Below are 23370 nucleotides of genomic sequence, written 5' to 3' on the forward strand. Positions count from 1 at the left end.
CAACTAGAGGATTTTCTTAAATTGATTGTCTAGATCTTGATCATATTGATTTAGACAGGGCAAACCATGTCGAGTTGGTCTCTCAAGTGATTGGGAAATTGTAGAAGGAAAATACTATGATTCATGGGATGAAATTCCATTAATGTAGGCTGCAAGGCTTTTTATGTAGATATCTACACTATAACATTCCTAGATAGATGGATACTTGTTGAACCAAAGAGCAAGACATGAATTACTGCCAAAAGGTCAAAAGGTTGATATCGGATTTGGAGGGAGTACGACACTTCATTGGAGGCAACCTTGGACAAGGATGTCAATAGATTGATAATTGCTTAATACATTCTTTGATAATTGCTTAATACATTCTTTTCTATGAGAGAGAAGTTTGAGGTGAATATCATGTAAGCCTAGTTCATGGTGGATATCATGTGATTTACTACATGATTCTGTGGAAACATCATGAAATGTGACAATCTTAACAATAGTTGAACCTGCTATCATGATGGATATCATTTGGTTGATGTCCTTGGAGATCATGATAGTGCATATCTCATAGATAACATTAAGTTATTAAACTAAGATATGGCATGGTGTATACTACGAGAGATTGTATTGGAGACACCATGTGCATATATTTTCTTGGTAGGCATCATGAGACTTGATGCCAGTGCACATACCAAGAAAATATAAGTATGATGAATATCATGTGGTTTATATTCCTCATTGAACCATACTTCTAATGATATCGAAAGATAACATCTAATTGGCAGATATATCTTGGTATCCTTAAATATGCCATTTTTGAGGATCATATTGAGATGATATCTCTTTGTACTGATTGAGAGCATAGTGCATTTCTATAACAATCCTCCCTGGATAAGAGGGAGTCTTTAAGTTGTAGCTTCAGTCAGATTGAATTGATCCAGAGATAATCCTTCGATGGTTTTTATATATATATGTTTGTGTAATATTTTTAAATTGTCGGATAATTATTAAACCTGCAGTTACATAATAATCAATAACCAATGATTGATCAATATTAATCTGAATGAATCAAACACTATCAATATGTGCAATATAATTGTCGATTGCTTTGATGCAGATCACTTGTGTTAAGAGATTACCCTTGATGCAGAACACTTGTGTTAAGTAATTCATATTAATGCAAATCACTTGTGATTAAGAAAGTAACTAATGCAGATTGCACATGATAGGAACAGCAATCATATTGAAATGGTGTTTATTCATTTGTGTTAAGGATTGTAAAAGGACATGCCACATGTAGGGGCATGACCCTACGTGGCTTATATTGAAACGGTGTTTATTCATTTGTGTGAAGGATTGTAAAAGGACATGCCACATGTAGGGGCATGACCCTACGTGGCTTAAGCCACATAAAGACATGTCCCAACATGGGACATGTCTTTTCCACAACATATAATATATAAAGATTGCTGCTACTGGAAAACACAGATTTTGAAATACAGTGCCATTACATTACAGTGATTTTGTTCTCTTGCATAAAAATTACATTCCTTACCTTCTATTTACAGAAGTCACTATCATACTTGCCAATTACATTGGAAGGAGAAATTAAAAAAGGTACTAAATCCTATCCTATATTCCTCAACAACAATGCCAGAAATGTCATACCAATGAAGTACACAACAGTAATTATAGAATGACAAACATGGCTATCAAATTAAGGAATTGAGCCAATCACAATTTTCTTCATATTATGCTGTAAATTTCTACATTGCTTCTGGTGACCACAACAATTTTTTACTTAATCCACTTAAAATTGAAATCCAATACAAAGCTATGGACTTGCGTGAGTATGTCTAAAAGAATGTAAGTAACTTTGCTTGCATATGAAAATAAGAAGAAATTGAAAAGGCTATTTACAATTGTTACATTACCATCTGCCCTTGGTAAACTTTCTCAATAACTTCACAAGCTTCCATAACCTTCAAAATGGCATCACCAGAGGCACATGACTCCACTTCATATCCTGAATCACGCCATCTTGGTAAGCCTCCATCCAAAACCCAAACTCTATCATGACCAAACACTCTGAACATCCTGCAGAAGAAGACAGGAAGCTGCAGTAAACCCCACCTAAAACAACAAATAAGTTTAAATGCTAATGTTAAGAATCTTCTCACAAAATATTGTTGGTGCAACATACCACCACACACGAGCTGCACTGAAAATTCCCTTGCCATCATAAATAATTACTGAATCTTTGTTTTCAATTCCAAGTGCAGATACTACAGCAGCAAATGCTTTCTCTGATGGTAGCATATGTGGCAACTGAGAACAAAACATCTTCTTACATAAGTTGAATTGATGCAAAAATATTCATAGACAATGTTAAGCTTTGAAGTTTTCATGTCAAAACAAACATATTTATTGCAGATCACAAAAGATAACACATTGTCCATGTATAAATTATCATATCATCTTTGCAGAACCACAGTACTCTATTCCTAGATTACTTTGAATAAAGATTCATTATATTGTTTGTGCTCTCATTAGTTGTGTTCTGACACTAAACAATATAGTGTATGCTCATTTCTGTAGACCAATATGAGCAAAGCGTAAAAGTTGCTCCTTTGCAATTGGAGACAAAAATTTGAATATGTGAATTTGTGATGAATATTAATAAATTTCTCTCATATCTTAGTCAGCTATTCTGATCATTGACAAACTTGCACACTTCCTTCAACAAAATCATTTTTAAGCCCTGGTTCATCTTGTAAAAAATTACTTGAGACATCCTATGATATGGTGCAATCTTAAATTTTCACCATTTAACAATTTCTATTGCTTCAGTCCGACCTATAAGAAATAATGCTGTTACAATAAGCATGCAGTTATGGTTTGATAACTAAGTTCAATAGATCAAATGTAAAATAAGAAAAATATGAATTCTAATTTGTAAAGATGGCTTCACAGAGCGCTGGAAACATTTAATTTGATAGAATCTTTTCCCTGGATCAACTAATGCCAATAAAAAAGCATGTACCAAAGATGCCACTTTTATTTTCTCTACACTCTTTTGAACTACCTACACTTTTTAGAATTACCAAAGGTAAAGATGCACTTTCAAAAGATATCAATTGCATTTTCTATATATCCTTTTGAACTCTCCGCTTTTTAAAATTATCTAAAGGCAAGTACTCTTCTCAAAGAACTGATAATGTTGTAGGTAAGGTTTCATTTGCACTACTTACTGCTAATAAATGCCATTAAAGATGTCTGTGCCAAAGATTAAAATTGTCTTTTCTAGATATTCTTTCTAACTATCTCCACTTTTCATAATTTAAAGGCACTGACAATGCTGCAGCTAAGGTTTCATATGTAAAATATATTACTAACTACTGCCATTAAAGATGCCCATGCCAAAGATACCACTTGTATTTTCTAGACATTCTTTTGAACGGTCTCCAGTTTTTTAAAATTGCGTAAGGGCCCATTTGTTTGCTAGAATTAAACCAGAATTGGTAGGGAAAAATTCTAAAAAATTTAATCCTTGGTTTGGATGCGTCAAATCGGAATTGGAATGAGTTTCGAATTACCATTTTGGTCCAAAATGAGGATTTGTTAATTCCACCTCAAGAGGTGGAATTGATGTTGGAATTAAATCAAATTTTTATTTTTATTTTTCCCGCTCGACAAAACCCAATTCCAAATTACCAAAACCAGCATCTGACAAATTCCAGATATAAGACAAATGTAGCATTAGCTAATGCCAAAAGCCAAACAGGACCTTAACGTAATGGTTCTTTTCATTAGAACTCACAATGTTGCAGGTAGGGTTTCATCTGTGCTGTTTACTCCGGTATAAATTCTAGTAATAATATAGAATTGCTGTGTAGTGTTCCTCAACAACAAATACAAATACAGAAGTGCTAATTAAAATTTTAATATACTATTCATACTAAATTATTGAGAGAGTAACCGGCTATAAATTAAGTCTATGCAAAAGAAATGGCAACCCAACCCATAAGAAATATTTGAGCGTGGCCATCAACCATCCTATCATAAGTAGGCATTTCTTTACATGCACTAGAGTCAATAACTGCAACTCAGACTCAACAAATGGAACTCTAGCCATTTTTATTGTATACAACCACCCCCACTAATCTCAGCAATATACCAAGAAGTCACATATGATAGTGTGATATTCATGGAGTACTTCAATGCTAGCATCGGTGTATACCTGTGCCTGCAGAATATAAGAGATGCATTGCCAACAAATATGGGCATGTGCTTTGAGCAACTCATAACTGAAACATACGAATGCAGATGCAAAGAGACGAAGCTACATAACATAGTTATACAACTCAGCAAGGTCCTTCATTCAGGGGTTGCACTATCCATTGGAACCTTAACTCTAGATTTGTTTCAAGCAAAAGTAAGTTTTTAAGTGTTCCACTTGATCTGTAAATTATTGCAGTTATACTCAAAGCCATCACCAACTTACAAGTATGCAATGTTGACTCAGTACACCTTCTATAATAACCTTCTCTATAATAATTATGGAATTTAATACACACGTATATTTAATGTATCCATTTAGCATGGTATAGAGTCATACAAATAAGTAACAAGCAATAAAACAAGTATTAAACCCAAAGGGAAATGACTTTAAATGCACCATGTACAATGGGAACCCCAAACTAGGTAAAAGCTATTAGAACGTAGGTGTGCTATTCATTTACAAATAGTTCTTGAAAAGAATTTACTTCTGGACTCTCAAAATGTCTTTGTTGGTCTATACAGCAAGATGCAGTGAGTTTGAAGCATTGTTAGCTTGTGGTTCAACCTGGAGGCCTATCTCATGCAATGACATTGTGGTAGCAATTACAAGTGATTTGTAGAAGAACTCATTGTCATCAGGAAACAATTTATTGGGATGTTCTCGACGGGGTATCGGGAGGTTCCCAACGGTGTATCAGGATGTTTCCGACGGGGTATCGGGAGGTTCCCGATGGTGTATTAGGATGTTCCCGACGAGGTATCGGGAGGTTCCCGACGATGTATCGGGAGGTTTCTGTCAGTGTATCGGGATGAATGTCGTCAGGCCGACATGTATCGAGATGTATCCGGTTCTATTATTGTAGTAAACATGTTGTATGTGGCCGACGGATACCTTCGAGAAGGTTCCTCAGACAATATTTATATCTCCCTTCGGGATCATTGTAATGATCATCATATCAAAACCTAATGTAATATCTTGGTATATGTGAATATAATCAAAGGAGTTCTGCTATTCTTATCTGTTGTTCTGTTCTATTAGCTGTATGCATGATTTCTTTACCCAGTACGGTAAAAACTCACAACCACACATTGTTCTAAGTGTTGCTGGAAAAATGTAGGGATCTGCAGTGTACCTTTGGCAAATTTCGAGTACATGTGGCAACAGTTAAGAGCTTTATCATATCATAAAGTATGTTTTAAGATACCATAAACATGCAAGAACAATGAGGGATATGTCCTTGCTACAAGAACCTTAGTGCTTGTTGGGATTATTACATCATTCCCATAATTATTAGCTTAATATTTATCAATTGAGAGTGTTTGTTTGTCTACTTGTCTAGAGTTGTTAAAACAACTCAATATATTTGAGGAAGCGGTTATTAGAATTTAGAGGTATAACAATCCTGTATGTATGTAGTATATATTATTCAATGTTGAGAGAGAAATAGAATATTATTTGTGTGCTATATCTGCTCTTGAATTTCTCTCATGATATCAGAGCAGAAAATGTCTAAGGATCAACTCAAGCATTCATGTCTTCTTTTCAATCATGATTGATTAAATTATTTGCTAGGTATATGAACCTCAAGTTTGAGCATTTGATTTTAGTTTTGGGTGTGCAAAAGTTAAAAAAACAACCAGCCTGCAATTTGTGAGATCATAAATCATCAGAGGTTCATTGGACCAGCAACAAGAAGGCCACATGGGAAGGTCTATGGCGTTAATAAGGATCTTTCTGAGCGATGGATTCAGTTCGGGTGTTTCATACTTTTACCATTGCAAAAAATTGTCAAGCTTTTCTCTTAAAAGGGAGTATCCAATTCCAATCAGAGGTGATGGAGGCAGCAATAGATCAAATGCAAAGAATGTTGCACAGATGTCATCATGTGCTTGAATTTTTTGTAGCTCACCTCTCCACCTCTAAGCCGGCTTGAGAGATAATGAATATTCAGCATCTGTAACAATCTAGCACTTTGCAAAATAATGCCACTAAAAGGATCAGCCTTGGCCATTCTCCTTCTTCACCAATATATATGTCTGAAGAGTTTTTGGCTTATAGGTATTGGAATGATAATGCTGTTGATCATGGTGAAAAAGGTCTCTTCCATTGTTGGACCATCCATCGGCTTTGCCTCTAATCAAAGCACACATAGAATACGATGTGGATTAGAAAGCTTACATGGTCGTGATCGAAAGGTTTGTTAACTAATATTCTTATATTCAGCTTATAATGGTTATTTAAGTCATTTAGTTAGTTTTTAGTGTCTTTCTATTCTGTAAGTCGTTTGGTTAGTTTTAATTTCTTCTCTCATTAATTATCAATTGTTTCTATTATGGAAAAATCTTCCGCAATTTCTTATTTAAGTATTCATGATTGGGGTAGATAATTACCTTACACATCCATATGAAGTTTTCTGGTCAATTTTTTATAATTTAAAATCGTGGTCTTTTTACATAGAAATTTTTAAAAGATTATTATTGATATTTTTATAATAAAGGTCATGGGCTTTTATGGCAGAGTTTATTATTAATAAAGATTGTGGCTTCTCGTGAGAATTTCATGAGAAATTTCAGGATTTTTTTTGATCAATTAAAAAAACAACCATGGGATTTTTTCACTATTAAAATCATGTCGTTTTCTTTGTGGATTTGTATCAGAACAGTGGAACATCATGGCAATAGTTTTTCGAACGAATTTTTTAGCAAAAACCAAGTTTTTTTTCTGCTGGAGATAAAGGGCTTTTACCAAAAAGTTTTTGAACAATTATTTTTGATACAATATGTGGAAAGGTTCAAGGGCTTTTTGCAAATTGTTTTTGTTCTGAACTGCAGACTAAATTTCTGCAGGATTTTTTGACAAAATTGTGGGTTTTTTCTGTTTTTCTCCAAAGCAGTGGAAGGCTATTAACTTGCTTTCTTGGTATTTTTCTGCAAAATTATGGATTCTCAGAACTGTGAAGATTTCGAGCTTTTTTTTTTCAGAAAATTGTGGGTAGTCAATTTTTTTGCGCAATTTTCTTAAACAAATTGTGAGTTCCAATTTTTTTGCTGATTTTTCTCTCGTTTTTTGGTGGTGCAGGAGCACCCCATAAAGCACATGGAGATCCATTCAGACTAAACATTGGCTTTTAGTTGCTTGTGTTGCAATAAGGTCCAATGGACCATTTCATTTCATTTTGTAAGGTCTTGGGACCAAATTGAAAGGGGTAATATTCCACTAGGTTCTGAGTAGGCATGTAATGGTTAACATGATCAAACTTGGTCAAAGACCCAAGAAAAGTAGCAAAATGATAAATTTGGTGTTTTGTCATGTTGAGGGTCATGTTAACAAACAATGAAATTTGACAAGTAGATGAAGAAATGTTGTCAAAGTTGTCAAAATGTTGCAAATGCAACGTTTGAGCAACTTTTGCCAAAAAGTGCAACTCGCCTATCCAACAGCCATATGGCTCAAATTTCAGTTCAAGTATTCCTCAAGAGGTTGAGGCATCAAGATGATGTTGAAGATTTGGTGAAACAATAAAACTGCTCTATTTCCCTTTCAAATTTGGTCTTGTTTTGCATTTGTACAGTCTGTATGGATTGAATGAAGGTTCTTAAGTATATTGATATCTGAAGAATTGAGTTAACTCTTCATTGCAATTGGTTTAAGGTTGTTTCATTCTATTTTGTAGAAGTTATTGAAGATTTACTAAAGCTGGTTACAAACTCTCACCTAAACTAGGGTTTGAATCAAATATGCAAATAATTTGCCATTCTACCATAAGAAAATTGTGGCCCTTGGAGGAAAGTTAGGACATTATATGTACTTTAAGATGCATTTGGTTTTAGACTGAGAGATGGAGGCATTTGTGAGAAAGACCAACCCCTAGGCCTGACATTCACTATGTGACAGGTAGGAAAAAAGTGAAAATTGGTGAGCAGTGGTATCAAACGATTGAACAGACCCTAAAGTTGATTGATTTGATTTTTTCTACCATAGACAAGAATGTCCCAAGTGTTGATTGTGTAAAGAAAGTGCTAGTTTAGACGCTTAATTTGAAAATCAGACCTACGTAGCCCTTTTAGGTTCACTGTTCTGCAATCAGTCGTAGTTTACCAGTCAAAGAAGGAACCCAGATCTAATTGTAAGATATGCTTTGTATCCCCGAAAAGGGTATTTGAAAACTTAATTTGCTTATGTCCTTGTAAGGAAAGTTTGAGAGTGGAGTCAGACTTGTCTGAAAATAGGGCTACTAGAGTCGGGGCCCCTTTACCAAGCATCACATGAACTGGTTGTGGATTTGTTCAAAGTGTCGCTTTTGTGTTGTCTTGAGTGCAATAAGACATTTTTGGGGTTAAATAACCATTGTGCAAAGTTCTCCATAAACTATGTGTTGGTAACCCTGTATAGCAAGGTTGGAATAATGCATTGTCAAGTTGTCAATAATGGGTTATTGATGTAAGAAGTATCAACCATGGTTGATTGTTCTTGTATTATAAGAAGGTCAAATGTATTGCACAAAACACGTTCACATGTCTGTCAAGGGGTTGTGAAGTCCACATGAACTTGGGTTGCTAGGGGTATGTTTGTGTTAGGGTTTGATCAAAGGAGTTTAAGGAGTTTGTAGACCATTGGTGTACCTCTGCATCATTTGGTCTCCTCATAGCAGGACAAATGGCTTCAATACAACATCGTGTTGGAGGGCAACCAATGCATGCTCGCCATTTTTGTATCTTAAGATATTGCATTGGATGCAAAGAGTACATCTATCAATACTATATGGCACAAATTTGCAAAATTTTAGGACAAACATGGTTTAGAATGACCATTAAGGAAGGGCATTAAAGTAAAATTGTTGCATTTAGCTTATAATGGTCATTTGAGTCATTTAGTTAGTTTTTAGTAACTTTCAATCCTGTAAGCCATTCAATTAATTTTAGTAGCTTTCTATTCTGTCTTTAGTTCTCGATCATTTCCATTGTGGAAAGAACCTCTATAATCTCTTATTTATGGAGTATTCTTCTCCTTTATAATGAATCAATTATCTCAATCATTTCAAAGGCAACATTTTTAACAAGGGAGTCATCTCAACACGAATTTATATCAACTTGAAAAAATTCATTCCAGTTACTTTCTTTTCTTTTCCAAAAGCTATTTTAACTGCAGCAGCTTTAGAAACTTTCTACATGTTTAACAAGGGAGTCATCTCAACACAAATTTATATCGACTTCTTGAGAAAATTCATTCCAGTTACTTTCTTTTCTTTTCCAAAAGTTTTTTTTAACTGCAGCAGCTTTAGGAACTAATAGAAAGCAGGGGTTTACGAGCATTGCAAAGAAGGTAGATAGGTTCTTTGTGGCTAGAGCTAGGGATGCACCTGATGTTGTTTTTGAATCAGCAGTTGTTCCATTCATAGGATCGGATCATTACCCAATGGTTCTGAATATCGAAAGGGATGTTGTTCCTATTAGATGCCCGTTTAAAATGGAGATGTGGTTCAGATAGAAAGGTTTCATGCAAATGGTATCTGACTGGTGGAAGACTACTCCATAGTGAAGAGGTAATTAGAGTTTTAAATTTTTTTTTAAGTTACAGCATGTAAAGAATAATCTCAAGACCTAGAAGAGGCATCATTTTGAGGACCTTTGCAAGGAGAAGAAAGCCTTAGAAGGTCAGTTGGAAGTCCTTAGCAACGAGGTCATTAAGGATGGTATGGATTCGATCAATTTTGAAAATAAAAGAGATCTGCAGGCTAAATACACTAGATTTTATGAAGAGGAGAGATATTTTGGAAGCAAAAGTCCATGGAGAACTGGCCCAATGGTGGAGATCAAAATACCAAATTTTTTCATTCCTCAATGAAAACAAGAAGCTTTATTAACAGAATTTCAACAATTGTGGATGACCGAGCACAGAACCTTATAGCTTTGGAAGATATTAATAAGAAAGCAGTGCTTTTTCAGAACACTATAGTCTGCGGAACCAAGATCTGATTGGAAGGGGATAAGATACGAGATGTTATTCCGAGCCTTGTTTCTGATGAAGACAATATTCGATTAAAGGAACTAGTGAGCTTAAAAGAAATTAAAGCAGTTGTCTTTGGATTGGAAGATGTTAAAGTTTTTTTAACTGCAGCAGCTTTAGGAACTTTCTACATTTTTAACAAGGGAGTCATCTCAACACGAATTTCTATCGACTTCTTCAAAAAATTCATTCCAGTTACTTTGTTTTCTTTTCCAAAAGTTTTTTTAACTGCAGCAGCTTTAGGAACTAATAGAAAGCAGGGGTTTACGAGCATTGCAAAGAAGGTAGATAGGTTCTTTGTGGCTAGAGCTAGGGATGCACCTGATGTTGTTTTTGAATCAGTAGTTGTTCCATTCATAGGATCGGATCATTACCCAATGGTTCTGAATATCCAAAAGGATGTTGTTCCTATTAGATGCCCGTTTAAAATGGAGATGTGGTTCAGATATAAAGGTTTCATGCAAATGGTATCTGACTGGTGGAAGACTACTCCATAGTGAAGAGGTGATTAGAGTTCTAAATTTTATTTTAAGTTACAACATGTAAAGAATAATCTCAAGACCTAGAAGAGGCATCATTTTGAGGACATTTTCCAGGAGAAGAAAGCCTTAGAAGGTCAGTTGGAAGTCCTTAGCAACGAGGTCATTAAGGATGGTATGGGTTCGATCAATTTTGAAAATAAAAGAGATCTGCAGGCTAAATACACTAGATTTTATGAAGAGGGGAGATATTTTGGAAGCAAAAGTCCATGGAGAACTGGCTCAATGGTGGAGATCAAAATACCAAACTTTTTCATCCCTCAATGAAAACAAGAAGCTTTATTAACAGAATTTCAACAATTGTCGATGACCGAGCACAGAACCTTATGGCTTTGGAAGATATTAATAAGAAAGCAGTGCTTTTTCAGAACACTATAGTCTGCAGAACCAAGAGCAGATTGGAAGGCGATAAGATACTAGATGTTATTCCGAGCCTTGTTTCTAATGAAGACAATATTCGATTGAAAGGAACTAGTAAGCTTAAAAGAAATTAAAGCAGTTGTCTTTGGATTGGAAGATGTTAAAGTTTTTTTAACTGCAGCAGCTTTAGGAACTTTCTACATTTTTAACAAGGGAGTCATCTCAACACGAATTTATATCGACTTCTTGAAAAAATTCATTCCAGTTACTTTCTTTTCTTTTCCAAAAGTTTTTTTAACTGCAGCAGCTTTAGGAACTAATAGAAAGCAGGGGTTTACGAGCATTGCAAAGAAGGTAGATAGGTTCTTTGTGGCTAGAGCTAGGGATGCACCTGATGTTGTTTTTGAATCAGCAGTTGTTCCATTCATAGGATCGGATTATTACCCAATGGTTCTGAATATCCAAAAGGATGTTGTTCCTATTAGATGCCCGATTAAAATGGAGATGTGGTTCAGATAGAAAGGTTTCATGCAAATGGTATCTGACTGGTGGAAGACTACTCCATAGTGAAGAGGTAATTAGAGTTTTATATTTTTTTTAAAGTTACAACATTTAAAGAATAATCTCAAGACCTAGAAGAGGCATCATTTTGAGGACATTTTCCAGGAGAAGAAAGCCTTAGAAGGTCAGCTGGAAGTCCTTAGCAACAAGGTCATTAAGGATGGTATGGGTTCGATCAATTTTGAAAATAAAAGAGATCTGCAGGCTAAATACACTAGATTTTATGAAGAGGGGAGATATTTTGGAAGCAAAAGTCCATGGAGAACTGGCTCAATGGCGGAGATCAAAATACCAAATTTTTTCATCCCTCAATGAAAACAAGAAGCTTTATTAACAGAATTTCAACAATTGTGGATGACCGAGCACAGAACCTTATGGCTTTGGAAGATATTAATAAGAAAGCAGTGCTTTTTCAGAACACTATAGTCTGCGGAACCAAGATCTGATTGGAAGGGGATAAGATACTAGATGTTATTCCGAGCCTTGTTTCTGATGAAGACAATATTCGATTGAAAGGAACTAGTAAGCTTAAAAGAAATTAAAGCCGTTGTCTTTGGATTGGAAGATGAGAAGGCCATAGGCCCAGATAGGTTTAAGTCATTCTATTAGAAATTTTGGGTAGTTATTATACAGTAGCTATGGGAGGTTGTGAAGGAGACAAGACAACAAGGCTTTCTGCTCAAGGATTTCAATTTTCAATAATACATTGATTGCATTGGTGCCGAAGAAAGAGAATGTGGAATCCTTTTAAGACTATAGACCCAATTCTATGTGATTCTATATACAAGATTATTTCTAAAGTCATTGTCAATAGATTGAAGAGTGTATTGGGGAAAATTATTTCAGAGGAGCAAAGTGGGTCCACTCCTAAGAGGTCAATTTCCGGCACAGATTTCCCAAATGATATGACAGAAGGAACAAAACCCAAAGATCATTCGTCCAAAAAAGCCGTAAGGACTAGGTCGACTTGGAAGGACTAGTTTTCACAGTGTTGTTGGTCAATGACACTGTAACAAAGTTGAACTAACTTCTCCAAAAACTCCCGAGGAGTTATTTCCAGATATGCATGCAAAATTTTGCTATCCTGCCCCTACACACAGAAAATGAAGGGTTTTTGTCGTTTGTTGGATGAGGGCTTTCCTTGGTCAAGCACTAGATTGAAGAATCAACCTTGAATTGAAATGAAATTGATAAAGAAAATGCTTGCATGTAGTAAGATTTGAATAATATCAAATGAAAGATACAATTACCTTTGAAGATGCAAATGCATTTGATATGTGATTAAGTATGTAAGTGTAATAGCCTTGACTCAAAGAAACTGAAGAGGAAATCAAAGAAGCCAAAAACTTCATGTATGGAAATGTATGTAACATGCCATGCTGAATAATAGAAGAGCTTGAATGAATTAGAATGGTAGATCTTCTCCTTAGAGCCAAACTCCACTACCACCTTGAAGGAAGAAGCTTGATGCAAGGAGATGCCTAGACTTGAATGCTTGAAGATGCTTGCTTGAAGAAGAACGCCTTCATTGTTTGGTTTTGGATGCCTTAGCTTGTGAAGGTGAAATATGAAAATGAAGCCCACAAGCCTCCTTTTATACTAGTTTTCAAGTGGGAGAACAACTCAATCTGACAGGGGAGTAAATTAAGTTAATTGGAAAACTTGACACATTTTGGGCCTTGAACCTTGTAACCACTAAGGACAAGGTCGACCTTGACCTGAAGTAGGTTGACCAAGTCCCAAGGAAGGGGATAGGAAGGCCTTAGAAAGGCCCAGAAGGAGGTGCAAGTGAAGTTGGAAGATAAAAGGTTGATCAGTAGATATGGTCAAAAGTGTGACAAATCAACACTTAGAAGACCGTGTCGGAAGGCAAGAGATGATGAAGCATGAGATGGAAGAAGAGTGGAGAAAAAGAGACAGAAACCACAATAAGGAGGGCTAAAAGGCCTCAAAATAAAGTGCGTCCAGTTTAAGATGGTACAATGAAGGTGCTTGGGAGATTAATATCTAACTTAAAAGGTATCAGAAATTGTGTAGGGGCCAAATTGCTCAAGGGGTTACACCTTCTACTCATCAACAATAAACAGACTACACTTTCTTAATAGGGAAAGCTGCCTTAAGAGAAGCAGGGGTGATGAAAAAAGTCTTGGATAATATAAAGTCACTTTAGGACATGATTTAAACTGATGGAAGTCCAAAATCTTTTTCTTTAACACAAACGAATATGCGGAGGGAGATAACAAATATTAGTGGTGTTAAACTGGTTTTTTCTTGGGAAGTTTCTAGGCCTTCCACTTTGTTGTGAGATTTTCACACCATCGCCCCAAAATTTTTGGGGACCCCCTTTTTTCTAATCGCCTTGGCAAATTTTTGGATTGTCCAACAATTTTGAGTTTTGAAAATTTTGAGCCTTGGACACTTTCAGGCCAGTAGGAGAAAGGTTAGATTTATTTTCACCCGGTTTCAACTTGATTTTCTAGAGCTATCAATTTTATCCCTACGCCGAATAATTTTCTAAGTTAACTTCAACTTGGCAGGATAAAGTTGTGAATTTTGTACTTAGGCATTTTCTTTTGAAAATTTGGTCTTAACTCTGTAAATTTGGATAATTCTCAAAAGAGAAATTTTAATTAGACTTAAGTTTTTGGAAAATCTCAAATTTTTCTTTGGTGAAAATTTTTAATTTTGTTGAAATGAGGAAAAATGCAAAAAATCAATTTTTGGTTCTAAATGCAATTTTAATTTTTTAATTTTTAGCTTGCCAAAATTGATTTGGTAGAAAATTGCAAAAAATTGGCTTTAATTGGATTAATTGCCTTGAAAACTTTTAAGTTTTTAATGAATTTAGTAATTTAATATTGAAAAAATGACTTTTGGTTAGCCAAAATACAATTTTAATGATGTATTAATTACTAAATCCTCATTAAATGGAAATATTTAACACCCTCAAGGCCATTTAATTTCGTTTTGCAATTGGAGCTAATTGGTAAATTTAAAAGTGCAATTTTCTTTTAGCAAAATTAATTTTTTTAAGCTAAGTATTTAATTGTGGGCCTTAACTTGAATTTAATTTTTGTTCTAGACCATGTAGGCCAGCTTTATGGAGAAAGAAAATTGGCTCTAAAAGGAGTCTCCTCCCCATCTCATTTTCACAAATCATTTCTTCCTCTCCATGTCGGCGAATTTTGTGGAGCAGATTTTTTCCAGACTCGGGCGAATTTTGTGGAGGCAAATTTAGTGGAAGGCAGTTTTTTGCATGCTTGGGCAATTTTTGCTTGCATTTCTTCATATTCAGACCTTGGCAATTTTTTTGTGGGCAGAACTCTTGCATATTTTTGTGGTTTTTTCCTCCATTTGTGGGCTGCGATTTGTGCCCTAAGTAGATTTGTGGGCAGATTTCAGACTTCATGCTTGGGCAAATTTGAGACAAAGGCAAAATTTTCCATCTTTGGCATTTTATTGAGGCAGATTTGATTCTGATTTTTGAGCAATTCATGGTGAAGGTCTGATTTTTTCCTACTTAGGACTACATTTTTTATATCAGATTTTGGCAATTTTGTTGGGAGAAGAGATACATATGAAAATTTGATTTTTGCATAGAAGGCAAGTGTTGCATAGTTTTAGGAGTGTAAATTTCTAATTTGGAACGGGGTTTGAACTTCTTGAAAGTCATATCCTAGGTTCCGAAAAGTCGCTGTAAGTTTATCAGTTAAGGTGAATTTTCATCATCTAGAGTTGCAAGGAGTGCTTAAGCTGATATATCCATCTTTCGTTCTAGGCTAAAGATTGTTCCGTTTGGTTCTTTTTGCCTTTTGGTCCACCACTCTACCATCCCGTAATAGGGCGACGAGCATGGAGGATGATAGTGCAAGTAAGAATCCCAAGCGGGCGAACACTAAGAAAGACAAAGAGGATATGACACCCAATACTTCCTTCTTCTCGAAAATGAAGAGAATAACTGACACCAATATCTGTACAGTGGACATGATATGGATGAGGGACAGACTGAAGGAAGGACAATCCCCCTTGGCAAAAAGGATTTACAAGAGTGGAATTGTACACGCAGCGGCCTTTCCTCCCACATTGCCTTGTCCAGAATTGATTATGGAATGTGCATCCAGATTTGATCTAAACAGTAATTCCATCATTTTTGATGGAGGGAAGAGAGTGTTGGCCAGCATTGGCGAACAAGCGATTGAAGAAACATTTAACATTCCCCAGTACAAGGGCATGACAATTGTAATGATGGATCAAGCAACTAAGTCATTTCAAGATAACCAAGGGGCCTATTACACTCATCTAAAGCAGAATTGGATACGCAAGGGAAGGAAAGCAGTTAACAGATCATCGAGGTTTATAGTGGCACTTGATTTTAAGAATATTAGAGAAGAGGATGTCAATGAAACAGATTTTGGATCGAGGTTGGATGAGTTGGGATAGGTTGCCATCAGGAAAAAGCATTTGGGCACCCGTTTCCTCCAGCGCTTTTATTGGATTTGCAAAAGAATATGAGAAAGATCACGAAAAAAATACTACAAGCAGCGAACAGCGTGGCAAAGATAGCGGTACTCAAGGCGAAGCACACACCTTGTCCTCCTATGGAAGAAGTTAACGAAAGGCTAGCTAAGTTCATTTTCTTAGCTAAGAAAATGAAAGAAAAGGGAAGATTTATATTAGAAGATCATCTGATGTAAGCCCAAGTGGCAAATTTCCCCTTTCTTCTAGAATAGGACAAGTGTCTATTTCTGATTGGCCACCATTTTGGTGCCTTCTCATTGGTTGCCACTTTTTGCACTTTTTTCATTGGTCCATTGATGAGGTGGCAGCTTCTCATTGGCCGATGGGGTGGCAACCCTAATTAGGGTTTTGAGGATCCAATTTGGATCATTGATCTTGTCTTGATCTCCACCGTCCATTGTATTTTTGGCCTCTATAAAAGGCCATTTGCTCTCATTTATAAAGTGTCGGAGAAATTGTTGCGAAAATAATACCAAAATTGCTCTCTTTTTCATTGTTGCGATTGGCATGTTGATCAAGAACATTGGGTGTTATTGCATGTTTTCTACTTCCACTTAGTCAGATTTCCTTTCAAGTTGTTAAAGTTGGTTTTATTTCAAGTTGCTAAGTAGTAGTGAAGTAGACGGATAGTTGTATGGTAGCATTGGTAAATGTTTGATAGGGATCAATGCTAGACCACTAGCATCCTAGCGGCTGGTTGGGAAGCTTTGTGTGGTAAGCTAGTTTATTATTCCTTTGAATCATTGCACCTGTGGAAGTGAGGCCGCTGGTCAGCTCTCATTAGGTTCGATCCCCGTCCATTTGCTAACCTTCCATTCATAGGAGTAGGAGTAGAATAGTAAGTAGCTGGGTAGTCGAAGCTTAGAGAAGCAAGTTAGAGTAGATCAAGTGATAGAACTCATCCATTCACCTTCCACAACCATCGCTTTCCCATCAACATCATCATCGGCAAACACACCCTCCATCATCGTGACCATCAACATTATCTGCCTCCGCACATTTCACAAACCGAGTCACCATCACTTTCATTCCACCAAAGTCCAAGTCATCCTTGAATGAATAGTGTAAGGCCACCTACGTGATTACCAAAAAATCACATCGATAAAACTGAGCGAGTATCCAACGGTGTAAGGAACATTGGAGTTATACTCATGTCTCATGAGCATTAACTTTTCAAGAGAGGAGTTGTATGTTTGATATCCTGTATCAAATATTCAAATCCTAATATGTTATGTAAGTGTTACAAAACTCGCATCAACACACTTTTAGAGGGGCAAACAAATCAAAGCAATGACATGGGCCGATAGGTAATTGCTTCAACAAGTCGAAAGGCTAGAAAAGAAAGTAGCTTGATTTGGTAGGCAAAATTTTGTTGGTCAAAACTATAATCTCAACTATCGCGTTATTCTTTATGGCTTGCCTTAAGATAGCTCAGAAGGCCACTAGGTAATTAACAGAAGAGGTGAAGATTCACGTGGAATGGAAAGCAAGATTATGACAAAATCCCTCTATTGGCTTGGGAACATGTTTGTAAGCCAAAGGACTCATAAGGGGTGGGGCTTTGTGGATGGAAGTTTATGAAAGGAGCAATGGGTGCAAAATTGGTATGGATGATGGTTACTATCCCCAATCATAAAGAGGTTAAAATATTAAGCGCTAAGTATTTGGATGAAGACAATTTTTTGTATTTTGATGACTGAAGATCCTACAAGGGGCTCAGCTTTATGGAATTTCATTTTAGAATACAAGTCGGTGATCCTAAATCATATTTCATGTGATTGGCAATGGTAGCATAGCTAAGTTTTTGGTTGATCCATGGGATGGGAGAGAAGTATTGGGGGGAAGTGAGGAAATGGTAGAAATTAGAAGGATCACCAAACAATAATGGGACATTTCGGTTAGAAATTACATGGAGTGCAATGATGGATAGGGTTTGTGTTGGAAGTGAAAAGTGTAGATGGGCTGAAGATCAAAAAGAACCGAATACATGGGGTTTTTGCACCAAGACGATTGGTTGTAACAGGTGAGGAGGATGATATAATATAGTGTAGCTCAAAAATGGTGAGTACACATTGAAGTTGGGTTATAGTGTGATTGAAAGGGAAGAAAGACTAGACAATTGGCTAGGATAGATTTGCTGGAACAAACACACTCCCAAAAGCTAGAGCAACATCATGGTTGGCCCTTAGAGGTAGGGCATTAACAATTGACCAAATGATGAAGAATGGCTTTTTAGGGCCCTTCATATGTTGTTTATGCAATAAGGAGGAAACTATAGACCATCTTTTCTTAAATTGTGAATTTGCTTTAAAAAGTTGGAAGTTTGTGATGAGAAAACTAAGTTCCCAATGTTCGTTACCAAAAACATTAAGGGAATGGGGACAATCATGGCATTTTCCTAGAGTAAATCAGGTTCAGTGGCATATGTGCCCTTCCAAAATAATTTGGGAATTGTGGAAGGAGTGCAACAAGGGGATTTTTCAAGATAAGTATGAGGAAGAAGGCCAATCCTTGGTGAGATTAGAAAGAGCTATATCAGAATTGGTAAGGAATTTTGCAGCTCAATCAAATCCTACAAAGACTTTCTATACAATAGTGGACAAAGATTTATAGGTTAAATGGCCTTTCTTTTGTAGTACTCTTTCTTAAGAACTGAAGAAAAAGTAAACTTCTAACCCAGGAATTTTAACAAATGGTTGGCATGCATAATACTGTTGTTAGTTTAATTGGTTCCATAATACTAGGTTTAACACTCTTAATTCCCACTACTCAACAACTTAGATTTAATGGTTATAAGAGACATGATTTTGATACATAGGATCACTGAAAGTTGCATTTAAGATGATGAAATCACAGACTGAAAATAGAGTCGGCTCACTACATGTATGGACTATCCAAACATTTAGAAATATATATAATTTCAATCTGGTTTTACATTGAAATACAGTTTCCTTTCCTAAGTTTAGGAAAACAGAATACAATATGTAGGAGCGGCAAGAATAAGGAAGTTACAAACCCGTGATGAGACTGTCGATTATGGGAGTCAAGAATGCAGTGCAACCCATCCAATGTCCCACTCCAAATGCTATGTCAGAAGTTGTCTTCCCCTATATGAATGCAACATCTCACTATTGTCCACTACTCATTAGATAGTCGTATGTCTTCATGCAGTCATAACCTGACTAGCCACCACAGCCTGGAAATAATAAAACGTTTTTCTCTCCAGTTGGTGCAACCCGTGAGCTAACACCTATAACCGACTACCTGGGTGTCACGTTACAACTGTAGATACCACTGTCGATTGTATTATCCTAGCCTCTCCCACCTGTCATTTTGATGAGAATGTCCTCTGCTATTGTTCTCTAACTCCCATGCATAAATACAAGTCTGTGACGATTACTCAGGCCCAATAACCAATGTGTGTAGTCAGACTGTGCTCAAAAGAAAACCTGTGGAGTTCACTATCAATCACCAATTACTACTGTCTATCCAAGAAAATGAAGTCACTCACTGTTACTCCAAAATAACCTGTACTTGAATACTAGGTTGACATCTAGTATCCCACTTCTTAAGGGATTTCGTCCTTAAGAACAATCCAATCACACTTTTAAGCAACCATTAGGATTTAAAGAATTACCTTACATTCATTCATTGTGCTTTTCCCAAGATTGAGCCTCCTTTTTATAACCTTGAAGTGAGGAAAAAGTGTTGGAATAAGAGATGTGGGATAAAATTCCAATTTCGTCCTATAGTCACTTAAGTCACTTTATAAAGTAAATGACTTTTAAAACAAAAAGTAACTTTATTAAAGCACTTTAATACATTAAGTGACAACTTAAGATAAATCTCCTTTGTGACTGGTAGGCATCCTTACTGTTAATGCCGTTGATCTATCCGGATGTGGAGATAGATTAACTAGGCGCCAAAAGAACTAGTGCAAAAGAGGGGACATGACATCTTCAAATTTAGGCCTATTTAGGGGCTTGGGATGGATAATCTTCCTATGGTAGAAAAAGATGTGAAATGGGATCTACCTAAGTGAGGTTGGGTGAAGGCCAACTTCAATGAGACTTCAAAAGGGAACCCCAGATAGAGTGGAGCCAGATGTATTCTAAGGGATAGTGACGTAAATACCTTGACAATTGGAGCAAAGAGGCTTCAAGGAGGGACAAAAAATCAGGTGGAAGTGCCGGAAGCATCATAAACAATCCAAAAAGCAAGGCAGCTTGCAGTAACAAAGCTAGACTTAGAAGGTGATTTCTGATCATAGTCATGGAAATTGTTAAATGGTACATCCCAAGTGTGGTATTGTTTTAAATACATTAATATCATCCGTAATTTAAAAATAGGAGTTAGGTTGCTTGATGGGGACAAGGATGAAGTTGTGGAAGACTTTCAAAGTATTGTTCATGAATGATTAGATAGATAGAAAGTGGTGGGGCTAAGACAAAGCAATATAGTGATTAACAGTAGTTAAAGCTACAAAAGACACGAGATATATTACATTTGGCTAGTACTGGGCTTATTAATGTGCATTCATATAGCTGATCGAGGAATGATGAAAATGATAATGTGTCGGCATGGGATGTTTCCAACTTGATCAAATGGCATGTGTGCAAGTACCAATGTCATAATGGAATGGACAAGATAGGCAGATGAATTTTAAAACTAACAAAAAGCTAGTTGTATAATTTTCTAGATTGGAAACGCCATTGCAATTCAAAAAGAGTAGGAATAATGGAATAGGAAAGGGATTGCTAATGGAGGTGAACTTCTCTCTTAAGACTCTTAGAACCCAGCAGCCTTTCTGTGGGAAAAATCTCTAGGTGAAGGCTGAAAGACATTTTTCGATACAAGGAAACCAGGTTTATGAAGATAATGGAGTCGTTGTTAGGAGTCAAATTTCTAGAAACAGATTATAGATACAGAGTTAATGTTGATAAGCAGCAGTTATGGCTTGGGCAATGCAGTTGGGAAGCCTAGAGAAAACAATGTGGATCATGCGGGTTGGTTTCAGGGAAAAATGGATGGGGATATGGTTCCTGTACTTGCATATGCAAAGCCAGTGCTCATCTTCATGGTGGCCAAGGAGGATCGGCAACATCTCAAGGATTCTAGAGATACTCAGCAACCATTTCTTCTGTGGAGTATGTCTGGGTGTAAGGAGATCAGGATTGTTTCAACACAGACTGCATGGAAAGAAAGCTCGTAGGAGGGAGTTTGGTAGGAGAACTATGAGGAAGTCAGTGGGTGTGCGTACCACACTGCATTGTGGAAGGAAACACAATGTCAAAGGGGGGATGAAGGTACTAGAAGACTCGACCTTGAAGGCTGAGATCAGAAAGGAAAAGAAGGCGGAGACCCTGTGTGCTGAGGTACAGGGGTTTGTGTGACATCTTTCATTTTAATGCATATGTCTCAGTCTCTGTAATTTGGGTTATCTGTAGTTGTGTATGTCTGTTGATGGCCTACCCAAATTCTGTTAATTGGACATTTTGTGAAAATGTAAGTGTCATTTATAGCATAATAGGCAGGTAAGAGATGTCAATTATATGTATATTTTTAGGGGATGGAGTAGATAATGGTGTTTATGGTGCTGCCTGCAAGAGTATCTCTGCGAATATGAATTTTGAATGCAATATCAAAATTAATTAATAATAAAATATCTTTATTACTGATCAAAAAGATCATTCAAAGAATTAATAATAATTAACAAAAACCTTAAAGGGTAGAATTTCAATTTGAGTCAATCTTTTTCTAAATTGATGTGAAAATTCATAATACATGCACAATGTCATCTCTACAAGAGTTTACCAACATTAGGGCTTCCTATAGCTTTCATAACAAGTCATTTGAGGGGTGGTTCTCTTGGACAAATGGGCTGATGTCATCAGTTTCTCCTACAACATGACCTTCCCTTGAAATGTGGAAGAAATCATATGCTAAGATTTAATGTTCCCCCAGGTGCCATCTCAGCCATCAGTGCTTGCAGCTAGGGTTTCCCACTATGAATTTGCACACATGGCTTTTGGAGGCCTGTATGCTAAGCACCAACCTCCATTTTAGACAGAAATGGGCAAAAGAAGTGTTTGGCCTTCCTCTAGGCTGGTTGGGAAGGTTGTAAAGGAAGACATGGTGATAAATAGCATCCCTCATTCAATGGTCTTTGTGTCTCCTTTGGGACCTCAATCAATCCAATCTGATAGTGCCTCTGACATAGTGGAGATGGGTAAGGATATTATGAGCAATGTATCAGTAACAATGCCTTCTTTTGCAAAGCATGGCGTAATTGGTAGATCCAAAGGATATTGGCTGAGCCTTTTTAAACTTCACCAATGGATTTCAGGCACATGGCACCCAATTTTTTAAGGGGATTCAAATTTACCCGTGTGCACGGGTTTTATGGTAGCCTTTGACAACATCTGAAACTACTATTCTATTCTTTATGACTACCAATGGAATCGAGTGCAACATTTGCTAATGTTGAAACCTTAGACCCCTGCTTTGATCCAGCTACCAACTTTGCAATCCTAGGAGGTAAGACTCTTGAATCTTCCAGTTCCATTTTGGTTCGATTCATTTTTTGAAGTCATCAGCAAATTGTTAGGGAAACTTTTGGGGGTTAATGGGGGCTCCTTAAATTATCTACATACCACATATGCTTGCATGTTGGAGATAGACTTTGTTGGACAGAGGTGTCACTGATGTCAAGGATATTTGTAGAGATACTTTACTCAACATACCTGGGTCAAATGGCGATAGCATGTGATCAGCAGCCAGTGTTTTATCTTTGTATACAAGTTGCGTGATTCAAACACAATGAAGACTTTTTGAAATACAGCTTTTACTGATTTCAGTTTGGTGCTTGATCATTGTTCTTCATTAGACGTATTTGACAGAGATCATATTCTGATACACCAACCATCCTTCTGTATATTTTGATTCACATACCCCACAAGGAAAGTGGTGATCGTCGAGCAATGAGGAACTTGAAAACTTATATCATTTGTGAAGCATATTAACACAGTGAAAACAACGATGGCAGTTCATAGTTATCAGGTTTCAGATTAATTGATACTTATCAGAGGTTATCGGGCTTTATGAAAGACAGACATGCTA

General features: G+C 36.5%; 1 protein-coding gene across 2 annotated transcripts in view; it reads right to left on the bottom strand.

The window, feature by feature from the left end:
• Nucleotides 1-23370, bottom strand: part of MST1 (mercaptopyruvate sulfurtransferase 1) — a 203792-nt gene that overhangs the window by 80915 nt on the left and 99507 nt on the right. For both annotated transcript variants that reach the window (XM_089811480.1, XM_089811478.1), the window contains exons 5-6: nt 2189-2313; nt 1920-2082 (exon numbers count right to left, since the gene is read on the bottom strand). In XM_089811480.1, coding sequence (XP_089667606.1) covers nt 1920-2082; nt 2189-2313 — 288 coding nt within the window. The remainder of the gene's footprint in view (nt 1-1919; nt 2083-2188; nt 2314-23370) is intronic.

The sequence above is a fragment of the Cupressus sempervirens genome, chromosome 11 (assembly GCF_028749045.1).
Source record: "Cupressus sempervirens isolate cs-2001-9-10 chromosome 11, ASM2874904v1, whole genome shotgun sequence".
Classification (NCBI taxonomy): Eukaryota; Viridiplantae; Streptophyta; class Pinopsida; order Cupressales; family Cupressaceae; genus Cupressus; species Cupressus sempervirens.